Source organism: Sander vitreus, chromosome 11 (assembly GCF_031162955.1).
Source record: "Sander vitreus isolate 19-12246 chromosome 11, sanVit1, whole genome shotgun sequence".
NCBI classification, from domain to species: Eukaryota; Metazoa; Chordata; class Actinopteri; order Perciformes; family Percidae; genus Sander; species Sander vitreus.
The window spans coordinates 2448617-2470447 of NC_135865.1; the positions used below are offsets into that span (position 1 = coordinate 2448617).

General features: G+C 41.7%; 1 protein-coding gene across 1 annotated transcript in view; it reads right to left on the bottom strand.

Annotated features, from left to right (window-relative positions):
• Positions 1-100: 100 nt before the first annotated feature.
• The window catches only part of tmprss3a (transmembrane serine protease 3a), a 29946-nt gene continuing 8215 nt past the window's right edge, over positions 101-21831 (bottom strand). The window contains exons 5-15 of the mRNA XM_078262861.1: positions 21594-21688; positions 20325-20441; positions 17637-17760; positions 15397-15516; positions 13707-13753; positions 11580-11745; positions 11007-11176; positions 8249-8344; positions 7966-8108; positions 4433-4585; positions 101-145 (exon numbers count right to left, since the gene is read on the bottom strand). Coding sequence (XP_078118987.1) covers positions 101-145; positions 4433-4585; positions 7966-8108; positions 8249-8344; positions 11007-11176; positions 11580-11745; positions 13707-13753; positions 15397-15516; positions 17637-17760; positions 20325-20441; positions 21594-21688 — 1276 coding nt within the window. The remainder of the gene's footprint in view (positions 146-4432; positions 4586-7965; positions 8109-8248; positions 8345-11006; positions 11177-11579; positions 11746-13706; positions 13754-15396; positions 15517-17636; positions 17761-20324; positions 20442-21593; positions 21689-21831) is intronic.

Consider the following 21831-nt stretch of genomic DNA (forward strand, 5'->3'; position numbering starts at 1 on the left):
TGGTGTGATGGTTTATTTCTAGAATTATTTTTTTATTTATTTATTTTTTGTCAAATGTGGAAACATTCAAACAGAATCCTGTGAGAAGTAACTAAGCACTTTAGTTGTCTGTGCTCAGAGTTGGAGAATTGTGAGCCTCTTCTCTCTGAAAGACAATGTAGAAATGGACAATTGTAATTTAACACAAATGGACAGAGACACGAAAACACATTGGGGGGGGATGATCCAGGTATCTGGTAGTCTGGATCAACGACCGGATAATCGCCCGAGTATCCAGCACCTTGCAAATGTTTTCATTTCCTAAAACAACCAAAAACTAGCTCGCAAGCTACACGCTGAAAATGGCAAGTTTTAAAGAATATTTGGATGGTGCAACAAGGCAGGCCTGCTTGGTTCTTTGGAGGAATGATTGTAAAGATTTACAAAAAATTAGTTTAAAGCATTTAGTCTCTAACTGGGACGTTTTGGGACTGATTGTTGTGGACGAAGTACGGCAATACACTGGTAAGAGCAAATGAGGTTTAACCGTGTATCAGCTGATTTAAATAGCTCACGTTACTGTATTGTGTCAACAGTTAACTTTATTTAATATTGGATGAGGCGTTTCTTTCAGCGCGGTGCAAATGTTCCACCTAAACAAGTTCCTTCATGAGACCATTTAGCAGAGCCACCCAGTGTTGCCAACTCTTTTCCAATGAAAGTAGCTAGCACCAGCTCCAAAAGTCGTTAAAGTAGCTAGATGACGTCATACGCTCATTTGCATATTTGTGACGTCATTACGCAATCATTTGCATAAAGCTTAGTGGTTGTGTCAGCAAGGAAGATGGAAAGAAATAGAACTCTTTAGCCAAATAATCACAAATTCAATACATGAATTTATTTTAGGAGAGGGACGCTGTGTTCGCACGGTCCAACAAGTCCGCCGCTGCTGGTAAACAGAAAAAACCTGTTTTGCATGGCTGCATGTAAACAGGAATATTAGTGGAACGCTCACTTTCATTAGCCGTGTAAACAGCTTAGTCGGAATATCGTCTTTTTCGGAATTAGGGCAAAAAACGGAATAATATGTGCATGTAAACGTAGTCACGGTTGTTGTAACTGGCCGGATCTGAATCTTTTGCAACCCTCCTATGGGTCCATCTTTACAATCCTCTATGGCCAAGCATAGCTCTAACACTTTATTCTGGAAGTTTCTAAAACTGACAAAAGTGCAGATTTTTTTTGAAAATGTTAATAAATGATACATAAGGATATTTCCATTAAAGTAAATCCATTGCACCTTGGGTTCAGATATGCAGGATATGCAAACAACACTGATAAGATAGCAACTTGAGGGGATTCAGGGCTGTGGGTAAATGTAACGAGGGAATAACTGCAACAAATGAACATATAGAGAATGTCAATCAACACCTGTTTGCTAACAAACTCCTGCAATACATGTTCACTCCTCTCCTCGTGATTGACGTTTGTTTCCACGTAGTCTGTAAGAGACTGTGTGCGGTAAGTAACCCACAGAGTACGCGGAAACAAGGCCCAGTTTATGTACTCCTATCACGCAATCTAAATGGTGAAAGGAACTTGGTGTCAAGTGTAACATTCCAAAGCTTTTACTATATAAAGACAGCTGGAATTAGGCCATGTTATTAGTACCAGCTGTTGGTCAAACGTCATCCAACACGGCCACCAACAGCTGCTGCCATGCAGTGCTTAACCCTCCTGTTGTCCTCGGGTCAAGTCTGACCCATTTTCAACAAGTTTCTAACAAAAACAAAAACAAATTTTACCCAGAAAAACAAAAGGTTGCATGGTTGACGGAAAGACAACACGAGGGTTAATTAGTCAAGGTTTAACTGAAGAAACAGTGGACTGTTTGTTCAAATTCTCCTTTAAAAAGTCCTCCCTCAGAACCAAGGGCGTAAATCCCAGGGGGTCAGAGTCTAAGGGTCAGGACCCCCCTTAGAAATATCATTAAAACAATGCTGTGTATTGTAAATAACATAATGATGTATACTTAAAATATCTGTGTAAGTAGTAAAACAATACAAACCCCCAAAAATGCTTTTTAAGTTTAGAAACATTTTGAGTCCCCCCTCCCTTGCCTCACAGTGGTTTGGTCCACTGCATGCTGTAGGATCTGCTAGACTCACAGTCCCATCAGGTAGTGACAGGTACGTAGTAAGTAGTCGGTTCAAGGCTGTTTTATTCACAATTTATTCATAATTATAATATGACCGCGTGGAGAACCTATGAACCTAACTCATATTTATACATCTGACGTTAAAGATTTGTGGTGTTGTTAAAAATGACAGAGAAAAGAAAAACGGACATAAGATCCTTTTTCAGTACACCAAAACGCCAAGTAAGTACAATAGACCAAGAGACTAGGGACAGTCAGGTGTAGAGTCTCAGGAAGACCAGGGACAGTCAGGTGTAGAGTCTCAGGAAGACCAGGGACAGTCAGGTGGAGAGTCTCGGGGAGACCAGGGACAGTCAGGTGGAGAGTCTCGGGGAGACCAGGGACAGTCAGGTGGAGAGTCTCGGGGAGACCAGGGACAGTCAGGTGGAGAGTCTCGGGGAGACCAGGGACAGTCAGGTGGAGAGTCTCAGGTAAGTGTGTTGAGCTCAGTTCATATTTGTGGAGGTGTGTGTCTGTCATTGTGAGCAGATGAGCTTTACCAGTGGCTCACTAATTTATGATCATCTAATTTAACAAGTGTACAAAAGCATTGTATTTCTTTTATATGGGGACATTTTTTCAAAATTAGTCATTATGTTTTAAGGTATTTTTGTGGCTTGATTGTAAACAACTTAAAAATAAATACATGGTTTTAAAGAAGAAGATTTCGTTCAAATTAGTCCGCTTTTTTATTGAATCAAGAGAAACGCTGAAAAGAAGGATAATGGTACAGTCTCCATGCTACACTAATGATAGTATTAAGGCTTTCCTCTGTGTACACATGTCCTCTACGAGTATAATTGTGGCTGTATTATTTGTGTCCTCTTCAAAAATTGCTCTTCAGAAATGTTATGTTTATTATCTCCCTCCTACTGTTAGATCAGATTTACGCCCATGCTCAGAACAACGTCATGGCCATAACAAAGTGGGCCTTAATACTATTTCTCAACCACTACTACTACTACTACTACTATTAGCACTTCATATTTACTGCAGGGTTGTATTCAGTCAGGTGTGGCAGTATGCACAGTATCAGGGGCTGGTTTCACAAATGGACTTAGAGTGGTCAGTAGTAGAGTAGTCACATCTTCACATTGACATCCAAATCCATCCATTGCACAAAGCTTGCTAGCTCTTGGCTATTTTAAAAGACAATTCCGGCGCAAAACGAACCTAGGAGTTAATAACAGATGTGTCCCCACTCTGTCGTTCTCTGGGACATGTTTTCATGCTAATCCAATATGTTTGTAGCTTGAAACAAGCTAGCGCGGACCGCTGATTAGCTTACAATGCTAGTATTCGGGGCACAGGGAAAGTAAAAACAAATGGCTATTTATACCACTAAAAAGGCTCACAATATCACCACACTTCAACGGTAGCATAATGAGGGTCCCTACATGTTAACCGAAGCATTGAGGACTTTCTAAGTGTACAGACAGTTTGCTGGCTGACTGGTTTTCAAGACGGCGGCGGCATGTAAACATGAACGCGAGTGTCTTTAGAATGTATCTTTTCAATAAACTGTCTGTACACTTACAAAGTTCTCAATGCTTCGATTAACATTTAGGGACTCATTTGCGGTTGCAAATAAGGACATTTTTCTAACAAAAAAAAAAATCTTCCAGTAGAATCAAATCTCAGTGGAGACATATGTAGCAGAGCTGAGATGCTGTGGCTCCTTGATGTGGCAGGGTTCAGCGTTAATGCTAACTTATCAGCAGGGCCACAGGGGAACTGAAGAAGATTTAAACTCAGAATGTTAACACATCTCCACCCCGAGAAGATAAACAGTCCGCTAAAATCCGCAGATTTGCATTCTGGATCACTGCTGAAAACTCAAAAAAAATCCGCTCATCAGTCAATCTAAGAGCAAAATTAAAACCGGCCTAACACTACAGAGTGATGTAAGATATACAATTGTGAAACCAGCCCCAGGACCCTGAAAACTAGGTGGAATTCATTCATTCATTTTTATTTACATCTGTGCTTTTCCTACTGTGAAATGTCAAAATCTAAACTCTGTCATTGGAACTACTTTGTAGTGCGTCATAATGGGTCGACAAGGCTCTTACAAATGCAGCCTTCCTTTGTCTAAATATATATCTGTATTTAGTGATCCTACACTCAATTGTGTGTGTCCTGCAGAAACATGCTGACCATATGGTGAACCTGGTTCAGTACTAGTCTTAGGGTCTCCAAAGGCCAAACCTTTGTAGGGTCTGGTCCTGAAACAGGACAGCTGGTCATGTTACTGACCTCCATCTGTTGGCGGATCCAGCTGAGTGCCTGTGTAATGCGAGTGTAAACGCCCGGCTTGTTCCTCAAAGCACAGCCGTTTCCCCAGCTGGTCGCACCAACCAGCTTCCACACAGACGAGTCCTCATAGGCCAGAGGACCTCCACTGTCCCCCTGAGGAAACACACACACACGACATGCAGGCAAAGGACAGAGTAAATCATTACATTTCATGTTGTCATAACAAGACTCGTGTATTTCAAAATCTGCAAATTTGGGTCGTCTACCAAACGGAAGGTTGGCGGTTCGATCCCTGGCCCCTGCAGTCAGTCTACTATTCAATCCCTGGCCCCTGCAGTCAGTCTACTATTCAATCCCTGGCCCCTGCAGTCAGTCTACTATTTCGAGGTGTCATTGGGCAAGACACTGAACTCCAAATTGCTCCTGACCGTGCACCATCGGTGTGTGTGAATGAGTGTGAATGTTTATCTGATGAGCAGGTTGTATGGCAGCCTCAGCCTCCAGTGTGTGAATGTGTGTGTGAATGGTGTCTGCAGTGTGTGAAGCACTTTGACTGGTCATTAAGACTAGAAAAGCACTATAGAAATGCAGTCCATTTACATCCATTTTAGGTCCCATAGTTTTTTTTTTTTTTTTTTTATTAATTTCCTAGAAAGGAACAGATAATAGCAAACTGTAAAGAAGAGAGATGAATATCATCGGATTTATATTGAACTTTTTGAAGCTGTATGTCGTCTTTGTGCTAATTTTACATTAAAACCTATTCGTCAGATGGCTAAACCAGCACTTATAGTCTACTTATTGCACTTAATACTTAGCTGTCTGCAAGCTTTTTTCTCTGAAAATATGCAAAATATGACACTATGAGAGTCATGAGAGTGAACCAGAAGAGTGAAGTTGTGGTTCGGACAGATAAACAATGAGCTGAAACTCACTTCAGCTTTGAAGCCGAGGGGAGCTGCAGGCTCAGGTGATAACTCAGTACCAGAGAGCCCTTTGACATTCATCATTTGGTACACTATTATAGAATTATTCAATATAGCCACTGTGAGTAAAATATCAGATATGTAGTACTCCTACTTGATAAGGACATTGTGATCGTTGCAGAATAGCTGACCATGGCTCACCCTTGCAGAACATTTTAAGGACACAAGCCTGTGATTTATTGTCCCTATAGATGTCAGGTATATTCACATGCACATGCAGTTGGATTGGTTGACCCATAGTGTGTCTGAACTGATCATATTCAAATCATGAGCACATTTTATTCCTGTGTATACAAATATAGTATACAAGTATAGAAATCTAGATGCACCCTAGCGGCAGCAAATGTAATTTGCAGCCAGGGTTGTCTAGCGTCTCTCCATTGGCTTGTGAGTTGGAAAAACCAAATTCTGGTCAGGCCAATCACATCGTGTATAGAGTCAGTGGGCGGGCTTAACATAAGGACAGCAGAGTTGCGACGGTTCCACGTGAATTCCCTGCTACTTGAAAACAAAGAAGATGGCTGCAGCTGCTGGCGAACAGCGGTCTTTGGAATCGGCTTTGGCCCCAACGCTGGAAGACTTGGAGTTAAGCACTGAAGTCATTCTTAAAAAAAGAAAGATGTGTTTGGAGTTGAAAGACAACCGTTTATCCCGCCCCTCAGATTGAGCCCTGCCAATGGTGAGTTCCCAGACCCAACATCTGGATGTGGGTCTGGCTTGTCAGGCTAACAAATGTGTATACTGATATTAAAAAAAATATATATATATACAAACCTTGGGCATTGCAAAACATTCCACTTAGCTTAGTTCCACTTCTGAAAATGAACGTCCGCTGAATGATTCCCATTATATTCACCCATATCAAACTATAAATGGATTGTTTAGTACGGAAGGGGACTGTGGCCCTAATCCTTCAGTAGTGAGTTCTTTCGGTTACACTTGAAGATATATAAGATATATACATAAGAGTGACATGACACTGTCATGAACATGTCATAAACATTATAAACAAGTCAAACGTTTATGACATAACGCTTCTTTTAGTAAGTGTCATTTGGTTTTTGTCATAACAAGTTATGGTTAGGGTTAGGGTTGGAGTTCATGTGTCATGACTGTCATGACAGTGTCGTGTGTTCATGACAGTGTCATGTGTTCATGACAGTGTCATGTCACTCTTATGTAGATACCTTCAAGTACAGTTTTACCGTTATTTTAGTTGCAAAGAAAAAACTCTCATAAAGATGCCATCATCTACGTGGGAGGTTTGCAACTTCCAGACCTCAAAAAAGATTAACCAAGTGGCCTTGCAATATGTAACTGATTGTGTTCACAATAACACTTGACAATGAAGCCTTTTTTTTCAATGTCCCCATACAAATTAGCTCTTTTTTTTAGAAAACCTGTTAAATAATGTTGCAAGAACTGATAGTAATTACAACAGCTAAGGCTCCAGGATTACATCCACTCTTACTCCAGCCATTACTACCCTGATTTATGACCTGATGAAATCCAGGTTCCATCAACAGGCTATTCCGTCCTTACCAGTCCCTCCAGAAAAATGTGATTATGCGATCGCATAATTCAATGCATAATCAGCCAAAGTCCGCATATTTATGCGGAGGGGGGGGGGGCGCATTTTTTCAAATACGCCGTACTTTCACCGCATAAATTGCCGATTTCCGCGCAAAATATGCGGGGCTTGCATGATTTCATAATCCCCACATATTCGTTGCAAAAAAGTCACATACAGTATATCTTAGCAGAAAGATGAAAAACGTTGCGTTTACTTCAAGAGCAGCCATTTTCCCCTGTTGCCATGGGAACGTTATGAAGTGATGTAATTACGCGACGTGAACATCATCGAAAAGCTGCAAACCCCGCGATGAAGCCACGATCAAACCACAGCTTTTACAAGTTCCCGCAATTTCATCGCATAAAATTGCATAAATATCCCGCATATTCCATCGCATTTTTTAAGAAAACGTGACGCATAATCATTTTTGCCCGCAACAATCAGAAAAAAACTCTGCATTTTTCTGGAAGGACTGCCTTATGGCCTTTAATCACAAAAACAATATAGGGTGCCATGGGTTCGACTCCGACCTGCGGCCCTTTGCTGTATGTCATTCCCTCTCTTTCTCCCCTTTAATTTCTTCGGCATTCTTATATAAATAAAGGCATAAAATGCCCAAAAAATAATCTCAAAAAGAAAAACAATATAGCCAACTGTTCTTCCAAATTAGAGATTATGTCAAGAAAACATGCACCAAATGCTTGCTCTCTGGGAAATTGTTGGGTCTGTAAAGTTGGGTACAGTTGGGTCTGTAAACTAGAGAGTGGTCTAGATCTACTCTGCCTGTAAAGTGCCCTGTAATAACTTCTGTTATGATTTGACACTATAATTAAAATGTAATGAAATTGTTATCTTATTTGAATGTTCCTAGTACAGAGCAGCAGGTCTGTGGGGGACACAGCCATCAGTGCTTGGCGTCATGATTCCTGCCAATAAATCTTGGTGTTTAATGCTTAAAACAAAACCATCTGCACCTGACAGGAGTCCGTTCCTCCCTCCAGGTATCCTGCACAGATCATCCAGGAGGAGATGAAGCCCTGGTAAACATCTGGCTGGTTGCAGGTCTTAGTGGAGATGAGCGGCACCCTGGCCGAGCGCAGAACCACACTGGTCTCTCCTGGAAAACGCACGTCCATATAAGCACATATGTGTCAGAGAGGGCAGGTGCCACACATTATTACATTACACACAATTTAGAATGTAGCCGTGGGTGAAATAATAGAGCAGAAATCATCTGGTTTCCATGTTTCGACTCACCTTCATCCTCAGTTGCTCCCCATCCAGAGATCCAGCACACGGCGCCCTCCTCAAACTCCTCCCCATAGTTTGGCAGGCAGATGGGCTCGACGAAGCCTAAAGAGGAATATTTAGATGAACTACATCACCCAGAGTGTCAGACAGACTGTACACAACAATGTGTGTGCAGTTTCCACCAAAAATAACATCAATCAATCATGCAGCTATTGTGTAATTACACCCAAAACCACCTTTCAGGTAGTGTCTGGCTGCTGCAGTGTGGAGTGAAATGAAACTGGGTTCAATAAATGCCTCTGAGAGAACTTTCCGAGTTGTTCTTGTTTATTTAGACGTCAGGAAGACATTACACATAACACATATGCTTTCTTTCCTGTATGGCTGTGGAAAGTATTTTTGAATTTATGGAGTGATCAAAAAGAGCAGCGGTGCAGTCTACGTGATACGCAGGTATACGCAGTATACCCACTAAGAATCTACGGTGGCCCTGAAGTGCAAATCACAACAGCAAATAGAAAAACGCAACAGCAAATCATAAAACACAACGGCAAATAGGAAAACACGACAGCAAATAGGAAAACAAAACGGCATTAACTTCTACCGGAAAAGGTAGGGCCTATCTAGCAGAGGACGGAGCCTCCTGATTGGACAGACGGACTGTCTCTCTGTTAAAAGTAGGCGCTTTTCCGTGTTTTTCACCTCTCCTTCCTGTTAAAAGCCAGACAGTCCGTCTGTCCAATCAGGAGGGTCCGTCCTCTGCTAGATAGGCCCTACCTTTTCCGGTAGAAGTTAATGCTGTCGTGTTTTCCTATTTTCTGTTGTGTTTTCCTATTTGCCGTTGTGTTTTCCTATTTGCTGTCGTGTTTTCCTATTTGCCGTTGTGTTTTCATATTTGCTGTCGTGTTTTCCTATTTGCCGTTGTGTTTTATGATTTGTTGAAGTGTTTTCATATTTGCTGTCGTGTTTTCCTATTTTGCTGTCATGTTGTTGTATTTGCTGTCATGTTTTCCTATTTGCCGTTGTGTTTTATGATTTGCTGTTGCGTTTTTCTATTTGCTGTTGTGATTTGCACTTCAGGGCCACCGTAGCAATCTCCAGGATTTCCATATACCCACTTAAAAATACCCAATGACACGCACCGACATACTTTCCATTATATTTTTGATATATTTTGAATTGTCATCTGTGTTTTTCTTCTTCACATGGTGCATAAAATGTAATCTGAATGCAGGACAGTTGTTGACGCTCAAAATAACCCTAGGGGAGGACACCCAGACCCCCCACTATGATATGGCCCCCTCCCCCAAAGGCAGATTCTGGCCCATATATATAGGCCAATATATTTATATACAGTACAGTATACACACTACAATACATTAGACTACACCACTGAAAAAAAGATATCCAAAATTCCCTCTGTAAAAACCTTTGACTAATATGTCAACATAATGAAACAAGATTTTTTTATCCTGGCTTTATCCAATTTCTAATGTATCCAACTAGTTTGGTTTCTGGGACAGGATGGGATGGGGGTAACATGTATGTGGAGCAGGGTCAGTCGGGGCCCCTCGTAGGTTAATCTGGCTCTGTATGTCAGTAATGATGACTGCCCCCTTACAGCTGCTGAATGCAGAATCGCTCTGAACCATTATAGAAGCATTATGTTAAAGGGACAGTTCGGCTTTTTTGAAGTATGGTTGTATGAGCTACTTCTCCATAGTCGGTGTGTTAGCTACAGTAGATGGCGGTCGGCACGCCCCCAGTTTGGAGAAGCAGAAAGCTAAGCAATGTCCTGCTGTGGACCGGGGCAGCATCTAAATGCATTTTAGACACCTGAAAATCCATATCAGTTTAAGTGGACGCTATATTTAATATATTTTCAAGGCTTTACCCTGCTGTCAGACAGCCCTTCACGACAGGGACCTGACACCGTTATCTCTGCTCTCTTCAAAGCCACCAGACTCCTTTGACAAAAGGAGTCATTTTACCTGGCAGAACACGAGTGTTGCTGGTCTACCGCTGCCTCTATCAGGTAGCGTGACGGTGACTGTGTTACTGTGTGACTTTGGTGTTTTAAATCAGTGATTCCCAACCAAGGGTATGTGCACCTGCAGGGTGCTTCTGCTGTTGCCAGCGGGTACCTGGATAGATTGTGGACAAGCTCTACCAATTAGGAAAATTATAATTTATGATTTGATTAGAAGAATTTATCACCACAACACATTGCTGAAAGTAATGCATAAGCAGCTGAAGTGTTTTGCTAAAAGTACTGACTAAACAGTCCAAATAATTAGGTAGAAATAAATATGTAACGGTGAACTAGTTAGCTAAAACTAAACTAAACTGTTCAAATAGGTATGTAATGGATAGCAATGGATAAAACATTCAGCCTTACTCCCAGGTAGTAACCAACCAACCTAAATATTGACAACATGGACAATATCCACTCTTACCACTTTTATATAATTAATAGTCTTATATGTTTGGAACATACATTGGGACTTGATTAAGGGGTACCAGAGTTCATCTGACAGGGCTGTGGGGGGGAGCTCAGGGTCAGTTCGGAAAGACAGATCACCCAGGAGAGAAGCACTGCTGTTTTTAACCCGGGGCATCTTTCGTTTTTTGGACTTAACGGAACCTTTTGGTCTCTTCTGAGTCTGATGTCGAAACTGCTGAGATGCAATAGTAGGTATGAATATACAAACACAGAGAAGGATGTTACTGAGAAAGAGAGCGAGGACTTGGATGACACCAATACCATTGAAAGCAAGTGGCGTGGCCAGTTTCATCAGTGCGATGTCGTAGTCCAGTCTGTTGGGCCGGTAGCGAGCGTGGTATATGATCTGCTCCACAGCCAGAGACTGAGCCCCGTGGAACGGCTGCTCCGTCAGCCCCACCAGCACCGCCCACATGGGGGGGAATGCAAACCTGACGACAGACAGCAGAAGATACAGTGAGACAATATTCATGTCAGTATATGGGAGGGAATCCTTCAAGCTGCAGTGTGGCTTTCTTCCAGCACTTTCACGGCTCTCGTCCTAAAGTAAGCGGGGACAAATCTGCTTCAACTATGTGTCACAGTCCTGCTCTGCGACCAGAGGCCTCAGACTTTTTGACCATGTGACAGTATTTCTTTAGTTTCATTCACTCTTAGTTTCTAGAGGATTTTGTGTTTCATGTTCCTTCTTTTATTCACTGGGTTTGAGTTTTCTGTGCTTGTGCTGTATGTACCTTATGTGTCCCTGTAGCCCTGCCCAGCACGACTTCCCTTGTACGCCTGTTGTGTGTCTGGCCTCATCAGCCTGCCTTTGAGTTTCCGTGTGCGACTCACCCATACACACAGTGTGCAGCAGTGAGGACCCAGCGTGACGTTATGATGGAGCCTCCGCACAGGTGCTCACTGTTGAAATGGAGGCTGACCTGCCAGGGGAACTGACCCGGCTTGGAGATGTTTCCTCCAACGATACGAGTGTGGTACTGGGGCCTGGAGCCGCACTCTGAGGACAGATGCAAGGAGGGTCAAAGGTCAGCTCGTGCACCTCTAAGGCATGGATGCAAATAGATTAATTGATTAGTTATCAACTATTAAATTAATCACCTACTATTTTGATAATCCATTAATTGGTTGGGGTAATTGTTTATGAAAAAAAGGTAAAACTTCTCTGATGGCAGCTTGTTAAATGTGAATATATTTCTCCTCTGTGACAATAAACTGAATATCTGAGTTGTGGACAAAACAAGGCATTTGAGGACATCTTCTTGGGCTTAAGGAAACAATGATTGACATTTTCCCACCATTTTCTGACATTTTATAGATCCATCAACTAATCGATTAATCGACTATGAAAAAAACATTAGTTGCAGCCCTAGCAAATGTATTCACATGCACTGGATTAACACCATGTGCTGGTGGGCTGATACTGGCCTTTATTAAATATTACTACAGTAACTGGCATGTGTCCCTGAGTTTCTTCTACCACTGAATCGGTGCCTTATGGCCCTGACACACCAACCGACCAATCGGCCATCAGACAGTCTGGCGAGGTCAGTGACTCGAGTCTGTTCGGTGTGTTCCGTGCCGTCGTCCGTTGGAGGGGCCGTCGGCCTTCATTTGGGCCGATTTGATATGTTGAATCGAAAGGCGGGCACTCAGACTCAATGGCCAATCTGATTGGACGAGCGGGATGAGCCTGACTAACGGCTCTCAAAATCTGACAAAAATCTTTTAAACTGACCTTTGTTGATCTGAAATGAAGACAGATTCAGCAACTGCGCGGCCTATTTCTCTCTTCAAATGTTTTCAGAAACACGTTTCGGTGAACTATTTTAGTATAATATGAGATTGTATTCTGAACGAGCCGCCATTATGCCTGGTTGAAAAATCCGGGAGCAGCCAGACCCACGTGACGCGTTCGTCCAATCAGCTGCCGGTTTTCATTTTTTGGGCAACAATACAGATTAGCACTGCCTGCTGTTACAGTATTACGTCTCGCACACGCGCAGAACGTACGCTCATGTCGGTGTACCTTCGGTGTGTTCTGAGGTACTTTTTGGAACTTGGGGAGCCGACTGATCAGTCTGACTGCCTTTTCTGCCAACGGTCGGCCGTCAGGTTGGTGTGTAAGCACCTTTAAGAGAACTGCTACAGAAAGACTCTGTGTCAGTGTAGAGTTACACTGTCTCATTGTGTGTTCAGAGGCTTTTACCAGCCTGACCGAGGGGAACGTGACATAGAAAACATTTGAAATTGAAGGTTGTTTCTATGGAAAGGGTTAATCTATTGGGGTGCTGCAATGATTTGGTATTGCACTTCCATAACATTTAGGGAGTTGCAAGAGACATTACAAAAGCGATGATCAAAATCAGTGCTGATGACACCATCAGGGTTATTTTCATGACATCATCAGGGTTATTTTCTGGAAATGATACAGGCTAGCGCATCTTGTGACAAGTCTTCTATTTTTTACATGTAAAATTGGTGGAATGCCCCTTTAAAGCTTAAAGATAAATATTGATCAAAAGTATTGACTATGAGCAAGTTTTGACCCGAAAGTATCACCATCAACCTTCACAAATCCATACTAGTTAAACCATAGTACATGCAAGCCACACACTCATGCACACACACACTGGTCCCACATCAGTTGTGTATCTACATTGAACTGTTGCTTCTTAGCTAAGTCTTACAGTACATATAAACATCATAAAATATGTGTTTGTCATTTTTATTGGCGTGATTTTTAAACACAGACTACTTGTCTTAAAAGTAACAACGCGCATGCCTACATATCCTATAACAACAACACACAAAGATGAAACACACACATTTGCATGCCATGCAAGATCGTACGCACATGCAAGAGCACATGTGCTCCCCTTGACTCCATCTTAAATCCTCATTGGGAAAAAAAGTCATGACTTAAACAAAGATCACTCAGTCTGCAGTGTGTTTTCTCACCCAGACATTTCAGAGTGGTCACCTTCCCTGAGCTGCACTCAGTCTTACTGTGGTGACACAGGAGGTGGACGTCAAATCACAGAGAAACTCAGCAAACATGGAGAAGTAGTGACTTTACAGACTAGGAAACAATGTAGAAGAATAGTTCATAGATTGGCTCCAATTGTTACACTTATTAAATATAGTGAATATATTTGAGAGCAAGCTGGAAAGTAAAGTAGCTAAGGACATTTACTCATGTTCTGTACTTTGGAAGGTTCTGGCACTAACCCCTTAATATGTCAATTGGAGACACATTATTTTCCTCCACCACATTTCTGAGGGAAATATTGTACTTGTTACTTCACTTTATTTTCCTGACCACTAGAGGCGATGGTTCCCATAGAAAGTCATAGGAAAGCTAGCATGACGTGGTCATACTCAGATTGTAGTCAGAATATGAGTCTGATACTGCTCCATTGGGCTGTGATTATGGGGCGTGTTTCAACCGAACCAGGAAAGAAAATGCCTCTGCACTCAATTGGATAGACCTACAACCAATCAGAGCAACGGATAGACCTACAACCAATCAGAGCAACGGAGCATGTGACGTTGCCGAATCCCGTAGGAAGGATGGAAAAAACATCTTTCCGATCGACAAATGCCTTGATCGCGGTTCTCTGTTCCTCTTTTAAAATGTGCGCTGTCGATATCTTCTTCTATCTTCTATCGATAACAGACGTGATGGCGGAATCTACACATCTCAATTCTCCAGCGGCAGCCATCTTTGTTGTAAACAAATTCAACCCAAGCGCTCTTTGGTGACGTGGTTGATTACGTTACCGTTGATCATCTGTCCATCATCGCATAAAGCCCGCCCTAACAGTTTGATTGGTCCAAACAGCTCTGGTTGGAGCATAGTTGCTCCACAACGGATCAAGTCCAGACCGAACTTCCCAACCTCAAATGCTGTGGGCGGGGCTAAGTTCGACTGGCATCCAGGCTATAGGAAAGCTGCTGTGCGCTGCTTTTTAACAGAGGGGGTGTATTTAACCAGACGTCCATTTGCCAAACCAAGCAGTCCTCATCCTGAAATTATAATAACATTATTTAACATTGTTTTTTAAATGCGGAATGGTCTCACGACCCTTGTGGCCGTTAGGGGAAAATGATCCACTACAACTGCAGTTCTCAATAATAATAAAGATACCTTAAACCTTGAATAACAGTGGGTGTTTTCAGGCCTCCGGCCTCCAGCAGCAGTAATGAGCCCATTGGGGTTTGGCGTACAACAATGAGATGAAGGCGACACAGCACTCTAAAACGTATTTGAACAAGTGACACAAAGGTCACAATATGCTTTATTGGTAAGTGTTTTCAAACTGTATTTTTATACGACCCATAGGAGCAGTTCATAAATTAGCGCCCCTGGCGGTAGCAGGAAATACGACCCACAGGAGCGTTTTCTGTCCTCATATCTAAACATAACGGGGACAGTTTGAAACACGTCGATAATGTTTTGAAATGCTCGCAGGTTGGTTAGGTTAAGGCGACAGAACTACTTTGTTAAGTTTAGAAAAAGGTTGTGGTTTGTAATTTGCAGATTGAGCTGGATTAGGCGTCCATTTATACGCTGCCAAGTGTCACTGACCATCAGCACAGTTAGTTATGCATACTTTTCCATTCATTCCAATGGGGATGTGCTTTCTACCTGAAGGCTGTGGCATTCTGGAGCTTAATGAGCTGTGCCTGGTTCAGGTTGATGGACACCAGGTTGGACTGAAGGTCCTGCTCAACGGAGGTCAGAGAGACGAAGAATGATTCCACGTACCTGACAGACACAAAGCAACACAGACACAATGTACAGCTGATGATGAGGCGGTTTCTAACATTTTTAACCTAAAAATAATAAGACTGATATGTTAAAATATTTTTTTAAAAGAGGGCGCCCGGGAAGCTCAGTTGGTAGAGTCCGACCTGCGGCCCTTTGCTGCATGTCCTTCCCTTTTTCTCTCCCCTCTCATGTCATTAGCTGTCCTGTCAAAATAAAGGCCTAAAATGCCCAAAAAAAATTATCTTTAAAAAAAAAAAAAAAAAAAAAAAAAAATTGACAAAAGTCAATCTCAACTCCCTAAACTTTTTCCATACTGTCTCTAATTGTTGTCCGATACTGATGTATCCCAGCGCATTTCCGAAAATACATGCAAATGATCAGAGGTGTCAAGTAACAAAGTACAAATACTTCGTTACCTAGAAATTTTGGGTATCTATACTTTACTGAAGTAATTATTTTACAGCAGACTTTTTACTTCTACTCCTTACATTTGCACGCAATTATCTGTACTTTCTACTCCTTACATTTTAAAAATAGCCTTGTTACTACTATTTCAGTTCGGCTTGTTTTCATTCCGGCCTTGTCATCGTTCAAAAAAACACAAAAAAAAACAAAAACCTATCCAGATAAATCGCGCCATCCGGATAGAGTGAATTTGATTGTGGTTGGATGAGAAGTATAAACATATACCATTCCGACACCCTATTGGTTTGTACGCGCTCCATCGCACCTGTACATGACATACATCACGTCACACTCCAGCAAGGAAACAGCAGACGTATGTAGCCTAGTACGAAGATGTCCGTGGCAGAGACTCAAGAGAACTCGAGTGAAATGTCCCAACCAATCACCAGTGAGGAGGTTGGTAGCCAGGAGGACCAGCCAACCCTTCTACATCACTGGCCGTACCTGGAAGAAGTTTTCGAAATAGTTGGATGCAAAAACAACTCCTTTCGAATGCGCTGCAAGCTCTGCGTACCCAAGTACCACGAGCTCATTGTTTCCAAAACTCGCCGTCTAATATGAAAAAGCATATTGATATTATTTTTTTCCCCTTACGTTACTTTTATACTTTAAGTAGTTTTGAAACCAGTACTTTTACACTTTTACTTGAGTAAAAAGCTTGAGTTGATACTTTTACAGAAGTCTTTTTAAACCCTAGTATCTATACTTCTACCTGAGTAATGAGTGTGAATGCTTTTGACACCTCTGCAAATGATTTGCTCTGTTGTCCCACGGCCTCTTCAGCATGCTGTTTGCCTCCCCCCCCGTGATATTTAGGTGCAGGTGTTAAAAAGTATCTGACCCAGTTTTTTCAATTATACCCTGTCCACAACAGCGAGATGGTTGATTTCCATTGCAGTTCATTTAAATCTTCCCATTCCTCTTATGATGACAGAAGGTGTTCTATTTGCTGTCTAATAAGACTTTGTTCAGACAGAAAACAGCACTGTGTGAAACACTTGTTCGCTTGTGCGGGTGCCAGTGTAAAAAGTCTGCAGTGTGCAAACTATAACAAAGATGCTCTATAACTGAAGATGTCTTTGAGTTGCGCCATCAGGACCAAGACTGTCTCTACAAAACCTGGTGATAAATCTTAAAATTGTTCAAATATCTTTACTTTGGACAAATGTGTTGAAACATCATACAGCAATCTGAACGGTGCAGGACAATTCAGATTGAGACAACAAGATGAACAAAAAGGGGGACATGGACACAAATGTTATTGTCCCACTAGAGCACTGCGCTCCCAGAATGCAGAGTTACTTGTGGTTCCCAGAATATCCAAAAGTAGAATGGGAGCCAGAGCCTTCAGCTATCAGGCTCCTCTCCTGTGGAACCAGCTCCCAGTCTGGGTTCGGGAGGCAGACACCGTCTCCACATTTAAGAGTAAACTTAAAACTCTCCTCTTTGATAAAGCTTATAGTTAGAGCTGGCCCAGGTTTGCCTGGGACCAGCTCTTAGTTATCTGTAAAGTGTCCTGAGATTACTTCTGTTGTAATTTGACACTATAAATAAAATTGAATAGAATTGAATTGAATCTCCCATCACACCATATCATGCACATAGAGCTGAGAAAGTGTTAAGAAAACAAGGGATTTGAGCTGCAGACAAACCTGGAGTATCCCAGTTGCTTGCAGGCAGAGACCCCCAGCCAGTTGTTCCAGCCGTCTGAGCACACCGTCCTCCATACTCCCCCTCTCTGGACCTGCAGGACCGAGCTCCTCCCACTCAGACGCACTGACAGACAGACAAAGAGTTACATAGATAGTAGTCTCGCATTGCCAGACCTTCCTCCACAGCACTGCTAAGAAGGTCTGGCTAGTCCACACCACATTCCTAGATGGAAGAAAAACGTGCTCTGGTTAATTGGTATTTCTTTAAACCAATCACAATCTTCTTGGGCAGCGCTAAGCTCCGGACACAGGTACGGTGCTTCTGCAGAATAGCCTCGGGAAGGAACATGTTTTGGTGGAACATATGCACGTAGGGATGTGAGCTCTGGAATCAAAATGGCTGTCGAGTGTGTGATGAGAATTTTAGTCAATAAAAAGATAAATATGATTTGATTGTCGGTTCTAGCTCGGAGGGTTTTTCCAGAATCCCCCAGAACAATCCCGTAAATGAACCATGGTCGACATAGACTATATAGATAGAAGCGGGCAGAAAGGTAAAAATCGAATGACAGCCTATAAACTACTGTAAGTCAACACATCCCCCCAGACTCTCAAACCCAGGGTAACGTAAATATAAATATAGCGTTAAATGATCAACAATAAACCTGTAACCGATTTGCAGCCAACGTTAATAATTAACGTGGTGGCAGCCAGCGGGACGTAAATGATTACATAATGTTACATCCCCCGAAAAGTTTGGCAAACAAACAAATGCTCATTCATTTACCTCCGTAGGTCGTAGGTAAAGCAAGAAGAAAGCTAATGTTAGCTGGCCAATGTTCCACTACATTATCGGTAACACTTTACTTGAAGGTATCTACATAAGAGTGACATGACACTGCCATGACACATGAACCCTAACCGTAACTCTAACCCTAACCATAACTTGTCATGACAAAAACCAAATGACACTTACTAAAAGAAGGGTTATATCATTTTGCATTTTTACTAACAGTGTGGTTTTATTCTATGATGTATTTTAAATTATTTATGGTTATTTATTGTGTGGCACTTTTTACCTTTTAAAGCACTTTTTTAACACTTATTACTAATTTTTAATGGTATGTGGATATATTTTTTCAACCTCAAGGGCAAGTAATTCAGACAGTATTGATGACCTTTTAAATATTTTAATTTAATTTTTGAGTTTGAATAAGATGGTTTAAATTTGGGCTAGAATTTATTTTGTATTGGGATGCCGGGCTTTTTATTTACATAACTATATGTGTATATATATTTTATGTATTTATTTTGTAAATTCTCTAGGATAGACACCAGGGTAGTTGTGGAAGTTTGAATCTCCCGCTGTCCGTCCTGTCCAGTGGTTCTTTTAACCTGTTTTTAATATCTGGCCGTCTTTTAAACAGGTTTTATATAACCGGACCCGGTTTTTTCACACCAGTGGTCCCCTTGTCCCGTGCCCTTCGCAGCACCCATCCTGGGCCCTGCGTTTTAACCCAAACCTAACTCTAACCCTAACCTGTCATGACAAAAACCAAATGACACTTACTAAAAGAAGCGTTATGTCATAAACGTTTATCACTTGTTTATAATGTTTATGACACATTCATGACACTGTCATGTCACTCTTATCATTTTTATCATCAATATCATTTTATCCAGTATGGAACACATGATTAAAATGCTGCAGGTTTTCATTGAGACATGATACTGATATGTGTGCTGCTGGCACATGCTTTTATTATGTCATCAGTGAAAGGTCCAGTGTGTAACGTGTTCATTATCAAAATCTGTATTTCCCGTTCACAAACTTGTCCTTTTTCATGAATATTTACCACCACCATCAATTCCAAGTATTCCTATTGGCTTGAAATGTTACATTTGCATTCACATGAACTGTGGTAGACGCTCCATATTCATGCTCCATCTTGAAATACGTTAGCTGATAAGGGACATACAGGACATACTGCTCCGCCTTTCATGTTTTCTCTGTCACATGATAAACTCACAGGTGCTGCTAATGCTGCTAACGGGTATCGTAGCTTCCCGGCCCCGGCAAGTATAAGAAGGAAACATGGAGGACCACATGTATTCATAATCCAAATTTCAGGAACAGGAGTCTTCTTCTTCACCCAGAAAAAGAAAAAGGAGATTGAAAAGAGCAAGAGACCGGCTTTTTGAAGCGTGAAGGCTACCTTACAGTAGCTGTAATACGTACTTTGAACTGCGTGGCGCGAGAGAGTTGATTGGGATATATGATCTCAACGCTAGATAGGAGAAATTTCCACACATTGGACCTTTAAAGATACTATTTTAGATCCATTTTTATCATTCTTTGTATATAGATTGGCCCTTTAGCTGACTGACTGATCTATTACTATGTGCGCTAGTGATGGCCAAATGAAGCTTAACGAAGCTTCATGAACCATATTCTTCATTATCTGAGCCCACTAGATGGCGCTCTCTGTTCAACAAAGGGTTGAAACCACACTGAGTTACCATTCATTGAGTCTTTTTCTTTAAACCAAGAGCGCCATCTAGTGGGCTCAGAAAATAAAGAAAATGGTTCACAAAGCTTCATGAAGTTTCATTTGGCCATCACTAATATGCGCGTGTGTTTATGTGTGTGTGTGTGTGTGTGTGTGTGTGTGTGTGTGTGTGTCTCACCACAGCCGAGCTCGTCCTCTCCGTTGTCACAGTGCACCTCTCCGTCACACTGAGACGAGGGCCTGATGCATGTAGGTGATGAGCCACAACGAAACTGCCCCGCACAGCTTAAACCCACTGTAGAAACACACACACACACACACACACACACACACACACACACACACACACACAATAAATCACTGGAGTTTCAGTATGCTAACATTAGCTAATTAGCACAACTCACATCTGCACCAAATTTCATGGAAATACATCCACCATATCTCAGTGTGGATCAAAAAAGAGTCATGCAGCTAGTGTGGCTAAAACTTTTTACAAATTCCTGTGAAGTTTTTCAGGGTAATGGGTCCACAATAGTATTAATTAATTAATTAATTAATCATGGTACATGTTATATGTACCATTATTAATTAATTAATAAATAAATTAAGTTAGTTTCCTGTATGTTATTAGGTACAGGTTTTTACTTTGGCTCTATTCAGTAGTAGCATCAAGAATTACACTGGGACTTCCCATCAGGGGTGTTATACTGGGGGTGGAAAGGGGACTGAGTACAAAAAGATGATAGAAAGAATAGCTGTGGATGTAATGAGGGTCCCATAGAGAATGCCTTTTTACAGGGCCCAGAATGTTGTGCTTAGCATCCTGTATTTTGACGTAATTCAAAGAAAATAAACATCACATGAGGTCAACCTCTCCAGGGGCCAGTATTACAAAGTGAGATGAGTGGACCAGCCAGCTACCTTTGGCTATGGTTTTCAGGGGATCAGATCAGGGGATAAAAAAAACATTCCACCTCGGTGAATATCACTCTTTGACTTTCAAAACTTAATATCCAATGTTTGAATCCTATTCTTCAGTTTTGAAACCATATTTTCACTTTTAAAATGTACTTTCAACCTTTTAAATGTATCTCTCGATATGTGACGGTGATCCAACTTCATAGATGAGAGGATGGCGGCAGTACAGGTATGAGAAGAAAAAAATATAAAATGTCTGCTGAGACATCAAACAGTCAAAGAATGTGACACCACATGGTGTCTTTCTTCATCTGACAATGATTTAACTGACAATCACATTACAGCTGGAAGTGGAAGACAATGTGTCAGTGCCCTCATGCATTCTGACTGCACTGTGTGGGAGGGACCTACTGTATATTGTATAACAGATAAGGACCACATCAAATATTGATGGAGCAAAGGCAGTCCATGCTACAGTGGCTCCATTATAGCCAAATGGACAAAGTTCACACAGCACTGAGCTCCTCACCTCCGAGGCCGATGCCGAGAACGAGAGTGACCACTGCGATGAGGCACGAAGCGATCAGCAGCTCCAAGCGGTGGGCCAGCACTCTGTTCTTCCAGCTGTTCTCCAAGTCATCCTCTATTGAGGAAAAATAGTTTATGAACATCTACGCTGTTTAAATATCATACAATATGAGCTGCCAGCAGTTCAAACATCAAGAGGAGATTTCTTCAGAAAAAAAGCTGAAATTGTATGTGATTTC